The sequence below is a fragment of the Erpetoichthys calabaricus genome, chromosome 16, assembly GCF_900747795.2.
Source record: "Erpetoichthys calabaricus chromosome 16, fErpCal1.3, whole genome shotgun sequence".
Taxonomy (NCBI): Eukaryota; Metazoa; Chordata; class Cladistia; order Polypteriformes; family Polypteridae; genus Erpetoichthys; species Erpetoichthys calabaricus.
In genome coordinates this window covers 60464386-60479705 of record NC_041409.2, presented here as the reverse complement: position 1 = coordinate 60479705, position 15320 = coordinate 60464386, and the positions used below count along the sequence as shown (strand labels likewise).

General features: G+C 39.8%; 1 protein-coding gene across 6 annotated transcripts in view; it reads left to right on the top strand.

Annotated features, from left to right (window-relative positions):
• The window catches only part of LOC114667020 (estrogen receptor beta-like), a 110777-nt gene extending 100540 nt beyond the window's left edge, over positions 1–10237 (top strand). For all 6 annotated transcript variants that reach the window (XM_028822094.2, XM_028822093.2, XM_051919964.1 and 3 more), the window contains 3 exons: positions 1282–1465; positions 7349–7576; positions 9723–10237. In XM_028822094.2, coding sequence (XP_028677927.1) covers positions 1282–1465; positions 7349–7550 — 386 coding nt within the window. In that variant the 3' untranslated portion in view covers positions 7551–7576; positions 9723–10237. The remainder of the gene's footprint in view (positions 1–1281; positions 1466–7348; positions 7577–9722) is intronic.
• The last annotated feature ends 5083 nt before the right edge of the window (positions 10238–15320 follow it).

The window sequence follows — 15320 nt, the reverse complement described above, 5'->3', positions numbered from 1 at the left end:
GAACAAACAGCCTTAATTAAATAACTAGTCTGAGTTTAGAAATGCTGCAAGTGTGGTAGATATGCCAGGTAAGGTTGCTCAGCACCTGGGCTATCTGAGCTACCACCAAAGGATAGTGTGTGCCCTGTTGCTGTGAGAGGTGCCCTTAGTAGTCAAAAGGGAGCAGATGGGTGCAGTGGCTTTCTGTAGACAACAAAGGGGCAGTATCCCAGTACACAATGGCAGGAGCCAGTATACAGCTCCTTGCTGCCTTGGAGAAGAGAGAGTATATTTAAATCTGTCCAGAAAATATCAGCCTTTTAAAGGGTACCCTGACCCCATAACTGATTCCATGACCTCACCTGATAAGGACCTCCAGTGTGGGGTTTAAAAGTCACAATAGACAACATGAATTTGGAGTAGGAGCCAGAAAACAAAGTTCTCCAGTGACTGAAAGGCACTAATGAACGAAAGAACTGCATGTGACAGGGAGCACGTGGTCAAAAATTGACAAAGAGAAATTCCAATATCTATTATGGTAGGTTGAAGTGGGTCAGATGGTATTCACTGCGTTATTGTGTTTTTACTGTTTCCATCTGTACACACATCCATAGTTTATTAGTGAAAGGGTATTGGTTTTTGTGGTCTGGCATTGTTTTAGGATATCACAAACATTGATACTGTGGATTCAAAAATATTCAGACTATTTAACTGACTATGCTTGTCACGGGCAACTGTATATGTATTACAGTTTATCAGAGACAACACCACACACCTAATTGACAATATATGATTGTTAGAGCTTTCTACTTTATGCTTCTGACTTTTAAATCATTTATTCTTAAATAAAAAATACAGACAGGAACAAGATTTGCAATATTGTCTGTTATCTAGCATTTAGCTTTTAAAAATTATAGGAGTACTTTTACAAGGCACAGTATTCAGTGCATCCTATCTTGCACCAGGTACCATGACAGATGACGTCCTATTTGCCATTGATGCCGTTTTCTTTTTAAATTCTTTTTACATGCTCTCTAAAATACTTGATAATTATGCATACTATCTAAAAATAGTTTGAAAATACTGGGATAGCCCTGACAACAGATGTCTGTGAATGCGATCAAATGACCCATATTCTAAATGTAAAGTGAAACAACCATAGAATGCTTTGTGAGAAAAATGTCTTCCTTTGCTCACTTCTTCTCATCAGCATGTCATCATAGCCCGAAGAACCATTGACCATTTTCCATTCAATGGTCACAGTGTTTATTTTTTTAATATGTTTTGTGTCCCTTCCCTTAGATATCTTTCCTGACACCTCAGAGAAGTCAGAAGAGAATGAAAGCAGAAGTAAACTCTTTAAACTACTGGATTCTGTGACTGACACACTGATTTGGGTAATTGCCAGAAAAGGTTTGACTTTTCAACAGCAATCAAACCGTCTGGCAAACCTCTTGACGTTGCTCTCCCATATCCGACACGCTAGGTAAGTGGATATAAAATGAACTTTCGGTGTTGTGCGTGTTGTGCAGGATGTACAACCTTGCTGAGTAACAGTTTCTTCTATCTCACAACCTTTGCCACTCGGCTACTCTTCCAACAGAACACACCCCAGCTCAAGAGGACAAAACATTTGAACATTAGGAGAAACTTGCACTTAGGTTGACTTTTAATACTAATTTACTACTGAAAACACAATCTCCTCAACACAGAGAAAGACAGGGCATTACCAGAACAAAAGTATCTGGACCTACAAGGGAACAGGCCTATGAGCAACTTTATCTATTGCCGTGTTCTTGACTCCTTAGAGTTAAGGCTGTGAATTCTTTAGTAAATTTACTTCTGACTTTCTTTTCTTGTTTAACTGTGGGGATAGCCTTTTTTACCCTTTTTGTTTTTATAAAAATTAGTTCAATAAACGATTCAGTTACCCAGCATTAACTCTTCACCGTATTTCTTTGCATTCAGAACATTCCACCAAGTTGTTGGTTATATAAAAACCTCTCACTTGATCTCTATCTTTATCTTGTATTATAGTTTGTCGCTGAACGTTTACATTTGAAATGGCCTGGTCTTAATGCCTAATAGTGATTTTATACTGGGTGCTTCTAAACGTATTGTGGCCGGGTGCAGGAATGACAGGTCTCCAAAGAAAATTTGGGGCACCAAAAGTGTCATCTCATTTAATCAAGAAGAGAAGGAGAAGACAACATCAGTGTTGGTGCCTCCTGTTGTCCCAGCAGGTTATTACATACTTCAGCAGAGTACGTAAGAAGATCCGCTGACACGCATGTGTGACGGTATACACATAGCATAATTGACATACAGTAATATGTGCCTAATCATTTAAAGCATAAACAACTACAACATCCGAATTCATAATTACATGTACAGCACATACATTTTATTTTTCTTGTTCACTTTTTGCCCTCATGTTCTGTTTTTCCAGCTGCTCACATATTCCACTTGTTCAGGTATTGCCTGTGTTCATGAGTCGCATCATTTTATTTCATGTCTCTCTATTATAAAAAAAAATCCTGGGAGAGAAAGACAAGGGAGACGAGACATGATCTTCACGTGAAGATTACGGAAGACACTTAAAAGACCCACGAGACGAAAGAGATTGGCCACGGAGCGTCTCGCGGCGACCTTAAACATGAGACTTTGTGCCAAGAGATTGACCCAGGACCGTCTCGTGGGGACGTAGAACATGAGATTCTTGCAAGACATGCCCTACTTGCAACCAATATCAAATAAGACCACGGGCAGCAAAACATTCAGTCATGTCAAGGCTTTGAGCACACACAGATCCAGGGCTCTCAGCGCATATAAATTATATAAGGACAATACGTTATAGATGAAACGTCGACGACTAAGCAAAGAAGAAAGAGCAGCGTGGAGAAAAGAGACTCAAAAGCGTTGGAGAGAAAAAAAAGCAAAAGAATAATCTAGGTGCAAATTCAGAAAATAAGGAAAGTAATAATCAGCCTGGAACAAGTGGAATTGAAAAAAAAGCACGTCCAATCGGGCTCAGAATTAAAAGACAAAGTAGAACTTCATAAAGACGTTCAAAAACATTGGTGTTATACACATGCAGAGCAGGTTAGAGATTATGAAAGCAGTGGAATTCGAAAGGCTCAAAAAGCGATGGTGCAATACACATGCAGAGAAAGGTAAAGAATATGAAAGCAGTAAAATTCGTCCCAGCCAGGTTGAAGCCTTTTTTTATTTTTGAGTGACTGTTAGGTTCGATTGAGGGAGGGCGCAGTACAGCACGGAAGACTGACAGCGGGGTATTGATTAATGTGGTAAGGTGGGGGTGTCCCAGGACGGGATGAGGAGCTGGAGAGGGTGCTCAAAGGTTGTGTTTGGGGTTATGAAGTCAGTGTTCTTTTTCTTAATTGTTCAAGTAAAACTTTTGTGAGACTTTACTACATCTGTCTGTTTTTTTTTTTTACTTCTTCTCTTTTCGAGCCGGACGTGGAGGTCACTACAGCATCAAAAAAAGATAGTAAAGATCACTTTATCACAAACAAAAGGAAATTATTTTCGAAAAAAGGGAAAATAATCCTCACGGACCAGGTGTAAGTGAAAAAATAGCAGGACAAAGCGAGGTCAAAAATAAAAGACAAAGAGTAGCAAACAAAGTAAAACGTCATAAAGCGGTTAAAAACAAGGGGTCAAACACATGCAGAGCAGGTTAGAGATAATGAAAACAGTGGAATTCAAAAGATTAAAAAAAAACGTAGGCTCAAAACACATGCAGAGCAAGATACAGAATATGAAAGCAGAAAAAAATGACAGTGTCAAAACAAAGAAAGTAAACATCGCATTAGTGCAAACAAAGAGAAATTATTACTCGGAGAAAACCAAAAGGCGAATAGAGATCGAATATATGGACATAGGTGATATGTTTGAAGTATGTAAATATTGTAAAGCTTTGAAGTTTAAGTCAGAAAATTTCAAAAACGTACTTTACCTCACATGCATTTATTGGTTACTTTGCAAAAAAATTTATTAACTGCTGATGATGTAGATCGCTTTGTCTGTGCTGAAATTCCAAACAAAGGAACCCATCCTGAATTATGGTACAAAGTCATTAAACACATGTCTCGCTGACCTCATTTAAAAGATTCAGCATGTTGGGACTCTAAAGATTCCAAATATTGTTTTTAAAGAAGTTCTGAAATAAAAGTGAAACTAATGAAATAGCAACAATTCAAAGAAAAAAAATCTTAAAAGTGTGTATCTGGAAAACCAAACATTGGGGTTGGCAAACGAACCGAGCAGGGGGCAAAGCCCCATAGTGTTTTAATATTCTACTTGTTATCATTTGTCAGTTTGATCATGTATCATTTATTCATTTCCTTCTATTTTTTTTACTTGTGTACCTCAAGTTCTTATATTCTGGTTGCCTTTGTAGTCCCACACTCCCCGTATTGTACTTCACATTTACGACTCGAGGTTGTTCTCATCCCATACCAGATTACTTTATGCACAAGTTTGCTCAGGTTCCTGTTTACGTGTCATTTTTCCTCATGTTGCTTATGATTCTTTTCTTTTTCATTCATATCAGCTATCCTTATGTTCTTGTAATTTTACAGCTGTTATCATATTATAGTTTTTCTCTTATTCTTGTATATTTCAGTTGTTTTTGTAGGCCCATTTTTTGATGTGACAGGTATCCTTATATTCTAGTTGTCTTTGGTTGTATAAATCCCTTCAGTTTACGCTGTCCTTGTTTCCTCCTCAAGTGGCATTTTTTTTAGTTACCCTTATCTTAAATTCCACTTCTCATACTCTAGGAGGCTCTCTGTTGCACATGATCTAATTTTCCACTTGTGCTCATGTACCACTAGTCTGTCTTTGTTTTGTAGTTTCTCTTGTGTAGCAAGCTGCCTTGTGTTCCTTTTGTTGTCACATTACAGTTCTCATCATGCAGCAGTTCTCAGCACGGTACCATTTCCCTTGTTTTCTATATTTTTAATTTTTATAGTCCTAATGTTGCAAATGATCTCATTTTTGATGTCAGTCAGTCATCTTCCAACCCGTTATATCCTAACACAGGGTCACGGGGGACTGCTAGAGCCAATCCCAGCCAGCACAGGGCGCAAGGCAGGAACAAACCCCGGGCAGGGTGCCAGCCCACCGCAGGGCACACACACACACACACCAGGCACACACTAGGGACAATTGAGGATTGCCTGTGCACCTAACCTGCATGTCTTTGGATTGTGGGAGGAAACCGGATGTAATGCTTTATAATTTGTCTTGCATACCTGCTTTTTACATGTCATGGTGGCCACTTTGGCTGTTTCTTTCTGTATTATCGTGAATTTTGTGAGAATTAACAGGTATGTTTATCAGGTTTATCTACTCCTGCCATTGAAGATTAACATGCACATAGATATAAACACATAAACGTAGTGATCCTGGTCAGGCAAAGTCTCGAGTGAAGCAATTGGAGCAGTTGCCAGTCATTCTGAAATATTCCACATGGATTCTCTTCACACACACACACATATATATATCGAGAGATCCTAGACAAACAAAGTCCCAAGTGGAGCCAATTGCAAGCCACTCCAGAATATTCCATTAAGGGATTCTCTTAGGAATTCACAATTCATCGGCACTAACAAACATGCAGGTGTCATCGCAACACAACTGTTTAGGTTATATGCCACTTACCAACCAAAACAATATCTTACTTTTACTGCGGTTGTTCTAATAAATACAGAGTGACCTCAATAGCCTTGATAAACCCTGCTGACAAGAAAGTAGTAACTTCTCACACTGGGTGACCTCTTATTATTTCAATCACTCTAGATAAAATACAAAGTAATAATTATAATTATTATTATTTACATTTATATAGTGCTTTTCTCACTACTGCACATAGTGATTGAAGAGCCACTTCAACCTCCACTAATGTACAGCATCCATGATAGCAGACATTTTGCAACAGTACACTCACCACACATTAGCTGTTAGGTGGTGAAGGGGTGAGAAAAAATATAAAAGCAACATATTTTTTTAATGCACAGCAATACCAAAGTGAAGAAAATAAAATATAAAATGAAATAGACAGAAAAGTCTCGATAAAAACAGTCTTTGAAAAGCTTACTGAAAATCAGAAATGTCAAGGAGTGGATGTTGTCCGGGGCTGCTTTTGATTTAGCGATCAGTGTTATTCATAGGTTACGTTTTCAACATCCAAATGAGATGATCTCATGTCTCCTAATCTCCGATGTTGTTGCCTATGTCTTTGCCCTTCTGTCATCATCTCTTTGATTCCTTGGATGAGCCATCCATCCATCCATTTTCCAACCCGCTGAATCCGAACACAGGGTCACGGGGGTCTGCTGGAGCCAATCCCAGCCAACACAGGGCACAAGGCAGGAAACAATCCTGGGCAGGGTGCCAACCCACCGCAGGACACACACAAACACACCAAGCACACACTAGGGCCAATTTAGAATCGCCAATCCACCTAACCTGCATGTCTTTGGACTGTGGGAGGAAACCGGAGCGCCCGGAGGAAACCCACGCAGACACGGGGAGAACATGCAAACTCCACGCAGGGAGGACCCGGGAATCGAACCCAGGTCCCCAGATCTCCCAACTGCGAGGCAGCAGCGCTACCCACTGCGCCACCGTGCCGCCCCTGGATGAGCCATATTTATGTTAAAATGCACATGTGGGATTCCAGGACTTGTGACATTGCACACACTTGATTGGCTCTCTTGTCCTGATGATGAAAAACTGATGAAAGTGTTTGATCTTTTAAGCAACTCCAGACTTCTTCTTTTCTCAAGCTGTAAACTAATTGTGTAATTTCTAGTCCTATGGCGTCTATCTGTTCCCAGGTTATAACCTAATTAAAACATTGTCTTTGGCATCTGTGCTTATTTCCCATTCCCAGGTCATAAACTAATTGAAAAAGAAACTGACTCAAACAGATGCATAAATTACTTGTGCAATACAAAAGGATTCTTGCAATGCTTGTAATGAAAGTCCTAAAAATTCAGTTCATCCTGGTTTGAACAAAATAGGTAAAACTGAATATAAACAGTCTGCAGTTCAAAAACTTGAATATTTTCCACTCCAGGACACTTTCCTAATTGCCATCTGACCTCATGCTCCAGATTCTCTTGAATTCTTGTTCCTGTGGATGGGCCTGTTGTTTAAATTTGTCAAATGTCCTTAACTACTAAATCTGTATGTTCATAACCCATACAAGAATCTTGCTTATGTATTTTTCTTTAATAAAATCAGTGCAAGTAAAGGCATTAAACTTGATCATGTAGTGTGCAAAATCCAACATTGAATTTAGCAGAAGTTAAAATGGAGACATATTCTTCCCCTTTAGTAACAAAGGCATGGAGCACCTGTACAATATGAAGTGCCGGAATATCGTGCCACTGTATGATTTGCTGCTTGAGATGCTGGACGCACATACACTGAGCTTCCCAAACTCATCGAAAGCTACCCGAAGCCTTCAGGAGGATCCCAAGGAGCCAGTGACCTGTTGTAGCCGGCCAAACATCCTTTACCATGAAGAAGCTCTCTAAAATGGCTTGGTGTTCTAGAAATGGATGTAAGTAACTTCTGGCAGAAACTTGTTTAATTGGTCAAATCCTATCATGTGAAGCATGAAAACTCAGAGGTTTGATTTCAGAACATTTATGTTAGGTAGAATGCCTGGGGGTTACTGGGTGGTCTTTTGGCCTTGGAACCCCTGCAGATTTTGTTTTTTTTTTTTCTCCAGCCTAACTGGAGTTTTTTTTTTGTCTTCCCGGCCATCTAAGCTCACCTTATTTTATTGTTATTTATTCTTTAGTGTATATTGCCTACTCTTAATTTTTTCCTCTTCTTGTAACTTTCTTTTGTCATCTTGTAAAGCACTTTGAGCTACATTGTTGTACGAAAATGTGTTATTAATAAATGTTGTTGTTGGTCAACAGCTAGTAAATTGCAAGTATCTTCTGCTTCTGCTCATCTTTTTCAAATTATCAGATTTCTTTCAGTTTGATAATATGGCAAATTGTGTACTGTATTTAGCAAGGTGGCCAAGTAGGCAAGTGGCTGGGAAAATGGAAAGCAATAAGTACTTTAATAACCAAATAAATAAATACAACTTACTTTGATGGAACAATAGATAAAACAAGATCCCTAACCCACCCCCCATTGACTACACAGTCATACAAGAGTGTAGCAGCTCAAAAGTAAATGGTTAAAAGATAGGGACAACCAAGAACACAAGTTCTTCATCACCTGCCACTAGGCATCTCTTATTACAGCTAGGTCACTTATTAATCCACAATGTCAATAGTTTGAGAAGCTCAGAGTAAAATCGCAAATTCATTCAATTCAGTTCAGGGTCTTTGTGACCACAGGGCATCTCAACAGCATTAGGCAGAAGACAGGTGCCATCCCGAAACTGGGTGTTTGTGGATTGAGAGGCCCACACCTAAACTCATTTACATTTATATGTATTTGTTTGGCAGACGCTTTTATCCAAAGCAACTTACAAAAGAGGTAAACATAATCGAGTAACATTAGGCTAGGGCCTGTTTGTTCAGCAAGTTCATTAGAACAGGTAACAAAAGTTAATTGGAACAGGTAACAAAAGTTAATTGCCACAAGTGAAAAGTTGTTATAACTAATAATTTACAATCATAGATTACAATCGATAACCAACAACATAAAAGATCACGAAGCATAGTTTTTTATTTCTTCTTCAATCCATTAGACAGATATTCATTAGAGAGATGGGTCTTTAGTCGCTGCTTAAATACACTGAGGGTGTCAGCAGTACAGATGGAGGTGGGCAGCTCGTTCCACCAACTAGGAACTACACAGGAAAAGAGTCTGGATTGAGACATATTACCACACAGAGAAAATGCATCACCAGATGCTGTTCACTGCCAGACCGGAGTGGGTGAGAAGGAGCATAACACCTCACCAGTCTCTTCATATACTCATATGCTGACCCATTGACTACTCTGTGGGCAAACATCAGGGATTTGAACTTGAAAGTGTGCTGGTACAGGGAGCCAGTGTAGCGACGCAAAGAGAGGAGTGACATGGGCCCGTCTCGGCTGGTTAAATACAAGTTGGACTGCTGCATTCTGGATCATCTGCAGAGGCTTGATAGCACACTCACAAAGACTGATGTGGCATCCCAAACAGACCGGTCTCTCATGGTGTGGGGTAAAAAAACTAGAGTATACAAAATCCACACAGACATCAACTGGGCAAAGCCTAGAATAGCAAAGAATCATCAACAATAACTACACCACAGTGCTAACAGGTTTTTAAAAAAAATTCCTTGCAATGAAACTGAGAGAAACTCTTAAAGAGAGGCAAGTGCTAACATAGCAGCGAAGGTGCACGTAAAAAAAGGTTCATGGCTGTATAACACTAAAAACAAGAGACATATGTAGTGACAGGAGTATCCATGAAGAGGACCAAGAAAAAAAAGTATTACAAACAAAGAAGTCAGTCCAAAACAAGTTGAAGAATGAGCCAATTGTATTTAAAGAGCAATGGTATACATACTGTAAGATGTACCACAAACTTTGTGTTGTGTAGTAAACCGCACAAAGCTCTGCTGAGGCCAAGTGATTTCCTGTTAAGCAGATGAGTAATGGCACTAGTTGAAGTCTGTCGTGCAGGTGTTACGTTTTCTCCACTTGTCAGTTCATTGATACCTTGTTTTTTTGTCTCCCTCCTCCCTTTAGACGTTTCACCCACGGCCTGGCAAGTAGGCCAAAGAGCCGGTGTACTCTTGCTTGGCCAACATAGCATTCCTTGTTTTGCTGTAATCGACAAGGGTCAAGCTGCTTACTGGGACTGAATGCTACACCTACCACCTCCCAAGCCAGTTATGAACAGTTCTGGTAAAGGAAGTCTTTCCTTGAGGTTTACCAAAGCAGCTACTTCAGCATGGAGAAACCAACAGAAAAATTACCTTAATTGGGAGCTTCAGACAGCTGTGTTGTTAACAGCGACTGCTTTTTTTTTATAATATTAAAACGTATTAAAACCTATTTTTATTTTCTGCAAGTCAATGAACATATAACAAAAAACAAATTTATTGTGATCTGTTCGACTAATTAATGTTTGCCTCTTTGATTATCTGTGTGGTGGGAATGGGAAATAATGGTACCTGACTTGGGGTCATGCTTGTATTCCACAGCAGTGTTTCTCAAAGTCACAGCTGTAAATAAAATAAAAATGATCTCTCTCGGTTAAACTGTATTTAATATAGTGCCTTTTATAATTGTTTTTATATTGAAGTGTCGTCATGCAAGCAGTTTGTCAAAACAACAACACAACAGCTAAAATCTAATAACCGACCTGCCTTTACATTACAGTGCCTTTCATAATTGACAGAGACACTAAATGAATGGCATCTCTCATCAGTGGTTTTGAAGATCAGAGATCGTCTATCTGATCAAGTTATGGTCAACAGGCATTATGGGTAGTAAATTACTGCTACTTACCTCACACTTTTTTGAGATGTTCTGAAATTATAATTAAATGAATTTAAGAAGTCAAATCTCACTGTACTTTAGTATAAGGTTTAGCTTTAAGGGTCTCATACTTAAAAATTTCCCAACATTGAAATTTAAAGTATGATGACCAAGACACAAAGAATAGCATATTTTCTCAGCATATTTATGGCATGTCAGCTGTAGCCTATTCATTCATACTTAACCATCATGATCAATAAGCATTGTGAGCTGCACATTTCTACTGCAGTTGTACCCACAAAAAATAGATATCAGCGCATACTAGAGCACGTTTCATAATGATGACTATTTAAAAGTCAGGAACAGTATTATAATTCAAGAGAAATGAACTGTTGTGCTAAAAGAGTACACCCTGCCTGAGTATCCAATCATACACCCTGCCTGAGTATCCAATCATCCATCCATTATCCAACCCACTATATCTTAACTACAGGGTCACGGGGGTCTACTGGAGCCAAATCCCAGCCAACATGGGGCGCAAGGCAGGAAACAAACCCTGGGCAGGGCGCCAGCTCACCGCAGCTGCCTGAGTATTTCTGTTGTAGTCATGATGTGTTTACTTCTTTCAGATCAACGCTGCACCATCTTTAGTAACCATCAGGGTCAATAAGAGTAGATAGCAGTAAATTACTCCAATGCTTCCCATGTGCTTTTCAAAATGATCTCATTCAAATCTCAACTAAATGCATTGAAAATGTTTGTGTGTGCTACTGAGAAGGTCCGAGTCAACAATGCAAACAAAACAGTAACATGACAGCCAATGCAAACTGAAAAACTTTCCTTTAAATTGATCTCTTCTGTTGTTAGGCAGCTTAACACAGCTTCAGTATTGTTTTAAATGGACTAATTTATACATTTTTAGTGCTGTCTGTTCCTAGCCTATACATTTCCCCTCAATTTATAAGTGATGGCTGCTGAAAGAATTACAATTCTATTCAAAAACTACTCTTTCTCTGTTATGGCACTGGCTCTTGGTTAATAAATTGTTAATCAGCTTCTTTTTTTTACCTCATGCCCTGTCTGATCCACCTTAAAGCATCTGTAATTAAAATTAGAGCAAGTTTACATTTTGACTCAAGTTTTATCAGAAACAGTATAGTAAAATATAGAAAACTATTTTTCTTAGGAATCAAAATAATTTTAACCCCGATTAACATTAAATACAATTCTCTAACATTCTATTACAGCTTGTCATTGGTTTCATGCCCTGTGGGATATCCTGAGGGTTCGCGGGATCCCCTCGAGGTTGCTGGATATCATGGCCGGCCTGTACACTGGTACTGTGAGTGCTGTGCAGAGTGGAGGCAGGACCTCTGCGTTTTTTCCAGTTGATTCTGGGGTTCGTCAGGGGTGTGTTCTTTGCTCCTACTCTGTTCAATGCTTGTATGGACTGGGTGTTGGGCAAGGTCGTGGGGTCCAGCAGCTGTGGGGCATCTGTTGGTGAAGAAAGATTCACGGATCTTGACTTTGCTGACGATGCTGTGATCTTTGCATAGTCAATGGAAGTTCTGATTGGGACTCTTGAGAAACTGAGTGAGGAGTCTGAGTGTCTGGGCTTGCGAGTGTCCTGGATAAAAAACAACAAGATCCAGGCCTTTAATGACCTCTTGGGCACAACCATGAGGAGTTTGTCTGTTTGCGGAGAGAGTGTCGAGAGGTTTACTTACCTTGGCAGTGACGATGAAGAAGTCTTAATAGAGTCCTGGTGCTTCCTGTCTTGCTATATGATTGCGAAACATGGACGCTATCCAGTGACCTGAGATGAAGACTGGACTCCTTTGGTACTGTGTCTCTCCGAAAAATCCCTGGGTAACGCGTGTCTGCCTGGAGGGTTGCCAACCGGGATCCCGAGCTGTTTCGTCGTGTGGTAGGTGCAGCAACACAATGTACCAGTGCATGCTCCCCAATTTGACTTGACTTCATTGGTTTCATGGATTTAAACCATACCATGAAAAACAATACCATGAAATATACGTTACGCTTTATTCTTTTAAGAACCAAAACATTAATCATTCTTTTAGTTGGCGAGCAATAACAAAGTTGAGTTCAAATATAATTAAAATATTTGCACAAGAGGCGCTGAGAACAGTCCGAGTTCAACTTTGGATTATCTCAAGCAAGTTAATGCTATCAACAAACTGAGATTGATGTAAATGCTCCTGTGGTGCGTGGTGCTCACAAGTGGCCCATATCTCATTTTTAACAAAAGTAGAGCTTGCTTTGCTACAGCCTAAAGGATTCACACACATTCTGTTGTTTTCTGAATCTACTTCTTGAGCACAGGGAGCTGGAGCCAATTCCAATGTCAGCAGTTTCAAAACAAGAACCTTTACATGTTCAGGAAGGCATCCAAAGCAGACTACATTTACAGGTACGGATCAGACTGAGGGATTTCTTATTAAGTTCCTCAGACTGGCAATTTCTAAATGATACCATATCACCTGGGGCAAGGCTTCATGTTTCATACCATAGTTAACTTGGAAGTGTCCTCCACTGTGCATGTTACTCCATTCTATTCACAATTTCAAACCAGCCTGTACTTAAATGACAGGTTGGCCATCAAACTAAAAGAAGTGGGACTTCAGGGTGTTGAACGTTAATGGGTTCAAAATTGGCTCAGACACAGCAAGTGGAGGGTTGTAGTGCCAGGAACCCGGTCAGAATTAGCTGATGTTAAGTGTTGTGTCCCATAGACGTCAGTGCTGTTTTAAATATATTTAAATGATTTGGATAGGAATATACTGTAAGTAAGCTGGCTAAGTTTACAGATGATGCCAAAATAGGTAGATTGGCAGATAATCTTGAATCTGTTGAATCTTTACAGAGGGTCTTGGGCAGATTTGTGGCAGATGAAATTCAATGACAGTAAATGTAAAGTATGCAGAGGAAGTAATTTAGGTTTGAATACACAATGGGAGATCTGAAAATTGAAAGTAAACCTTATGAGAAGAATCATTGAATCATAGTGGACTCTAAGCTATCAACTGCCAGACAGTGTTGAGAAGCCATGAAGAAGGCTAACAGAATAGAATGTTAGGTTATATAGCGCCCTGATGTGTGCAGTACAAGTCCAAGGAGGTTCTGCTCAAGCTTTATAACACACTGGTGAGGCCTCATCTTGAGTGCTGTGTGCAGTTCTGGTCTCCAGGCCACAAAAAGGACATAGCAGTACTAGAAAAGGTCCAGAGAAGAGCGACTAGGCTGATTCCAGGGCTACAGGATTTTAAATATGACAAAAGATTTAAAGAGCTGAGCCTTTACAGTTTAAGCAAAAGAAGATTAAGAGTTGACATGAATGATGTGTTTAAAATTATGAAGGGAATTAGTACAGTGGATCGAGACTGTTATTTTAAAATGAGTTCATCAAGAACATGGGAACACAGTTGGAAACTTGTTAAGGGTAAATTTCGCACAAATATTAGGAAGTTTTTCTTTATACAAAGAATGACAGACGCTTGGAATAAGCTGCCAAGTGGTGTGGTTGACAGTAAGACGTTAGGGACTTTCAAAACACGACTTGATGTTTTTTTGGAAAAAATAAGTGGATAGGACTGGCGAGCTTTGTTGGCAGAGCTCTTGAAATACAAACCAAGGATCAAGTTAAGGCAGAAAATAAAGAACTGAATCCTACAAGGAAACCTGAAACAAATCCTTTTGGCTGTCATCTGCTGTAATGATAAGTGTGGAGTGCACAGTACAGTAAGCATATACAGTAAGCTCTGAGATGAACGGGAAAACCTAACATGCAGCAAGGTAGACACTGTGCCCAGGAGTGAATGGGTGCTTATAACAAAACTGCTGGAAGACCCCACATTACTGCCGAGAGCTATAATATGCACTTCTGATTTTTAATGAAGGTGTTTGCTAAATAATTGTAAACATGTCTTCCATTGCTTACTGCCAGTTGAGAGCTTTGCAGGCAAGAAATAATTTCACCCATCAGGCCAAATTCCTTCTGCTTTATGTAGAGAACTCAATTTGATCAAGTCACTGCCAGATTTTTTTGTACAGCAATGATGGTTTACTGTTTTTTGAAGTATTGTGATATTTTGGATCAGGGGGTGTCATGTTCAGATCTTAGAGAACTGCAATGTTTCCATTCTAGTGTCACTTTTGACAAATGTTACAAGAAACTTTAAAACAAGTCATTTTTTGGTCTGCTTGAGTTCATTTTCTTGCCATGGCAACTAATGGATTTGGGAAGCTCTTATTAAAAAAATGTACACAAACTTCTACTATCTCAGCTATCTTCATGTCCATGTTAAATCTGCCTTGCAACATATATGATTTGTTAAAGATGTGGCTTTCAGAAATAAGATAAAAACGAGCCTCCTCAGGTCTGTGGCACTGGTAAAAAAGAGGTGCCCTGAAGACCCTGAGAGAAATGGAGACACAAGGAGAGGACCTTAATTTGACATGGGAAGTTGTGTTCTTAACCAAAGCATTTTTGAAGAAAGTTAATAAAACCAGAATGCCTGCTCTGGCATTTGAAAATGGGGTCTTACAGGGAATCTGAGCTAACATGAAAACATCCATCCATCCATCCATCGTCCAACCCGCTGAATCCGAACACAGGGTCACGGGGGTCTGCTGGAGCCAATCCCAGCCAACACAGGGCACAAGGCAGGGAACCAATCCTGGGCAGGGTGCCAACCCACCGCAGGAAACACACAAACACACCCACACACCAAGCACACACTAGGGCCAATTTAGAATTGCCAATCCACCTAACCGGCATGTCTTTGGACTGTGGGAGGAAACCGGAGCGCCCGGAGGAAACCCACGCAGACACGGGGAGAACAT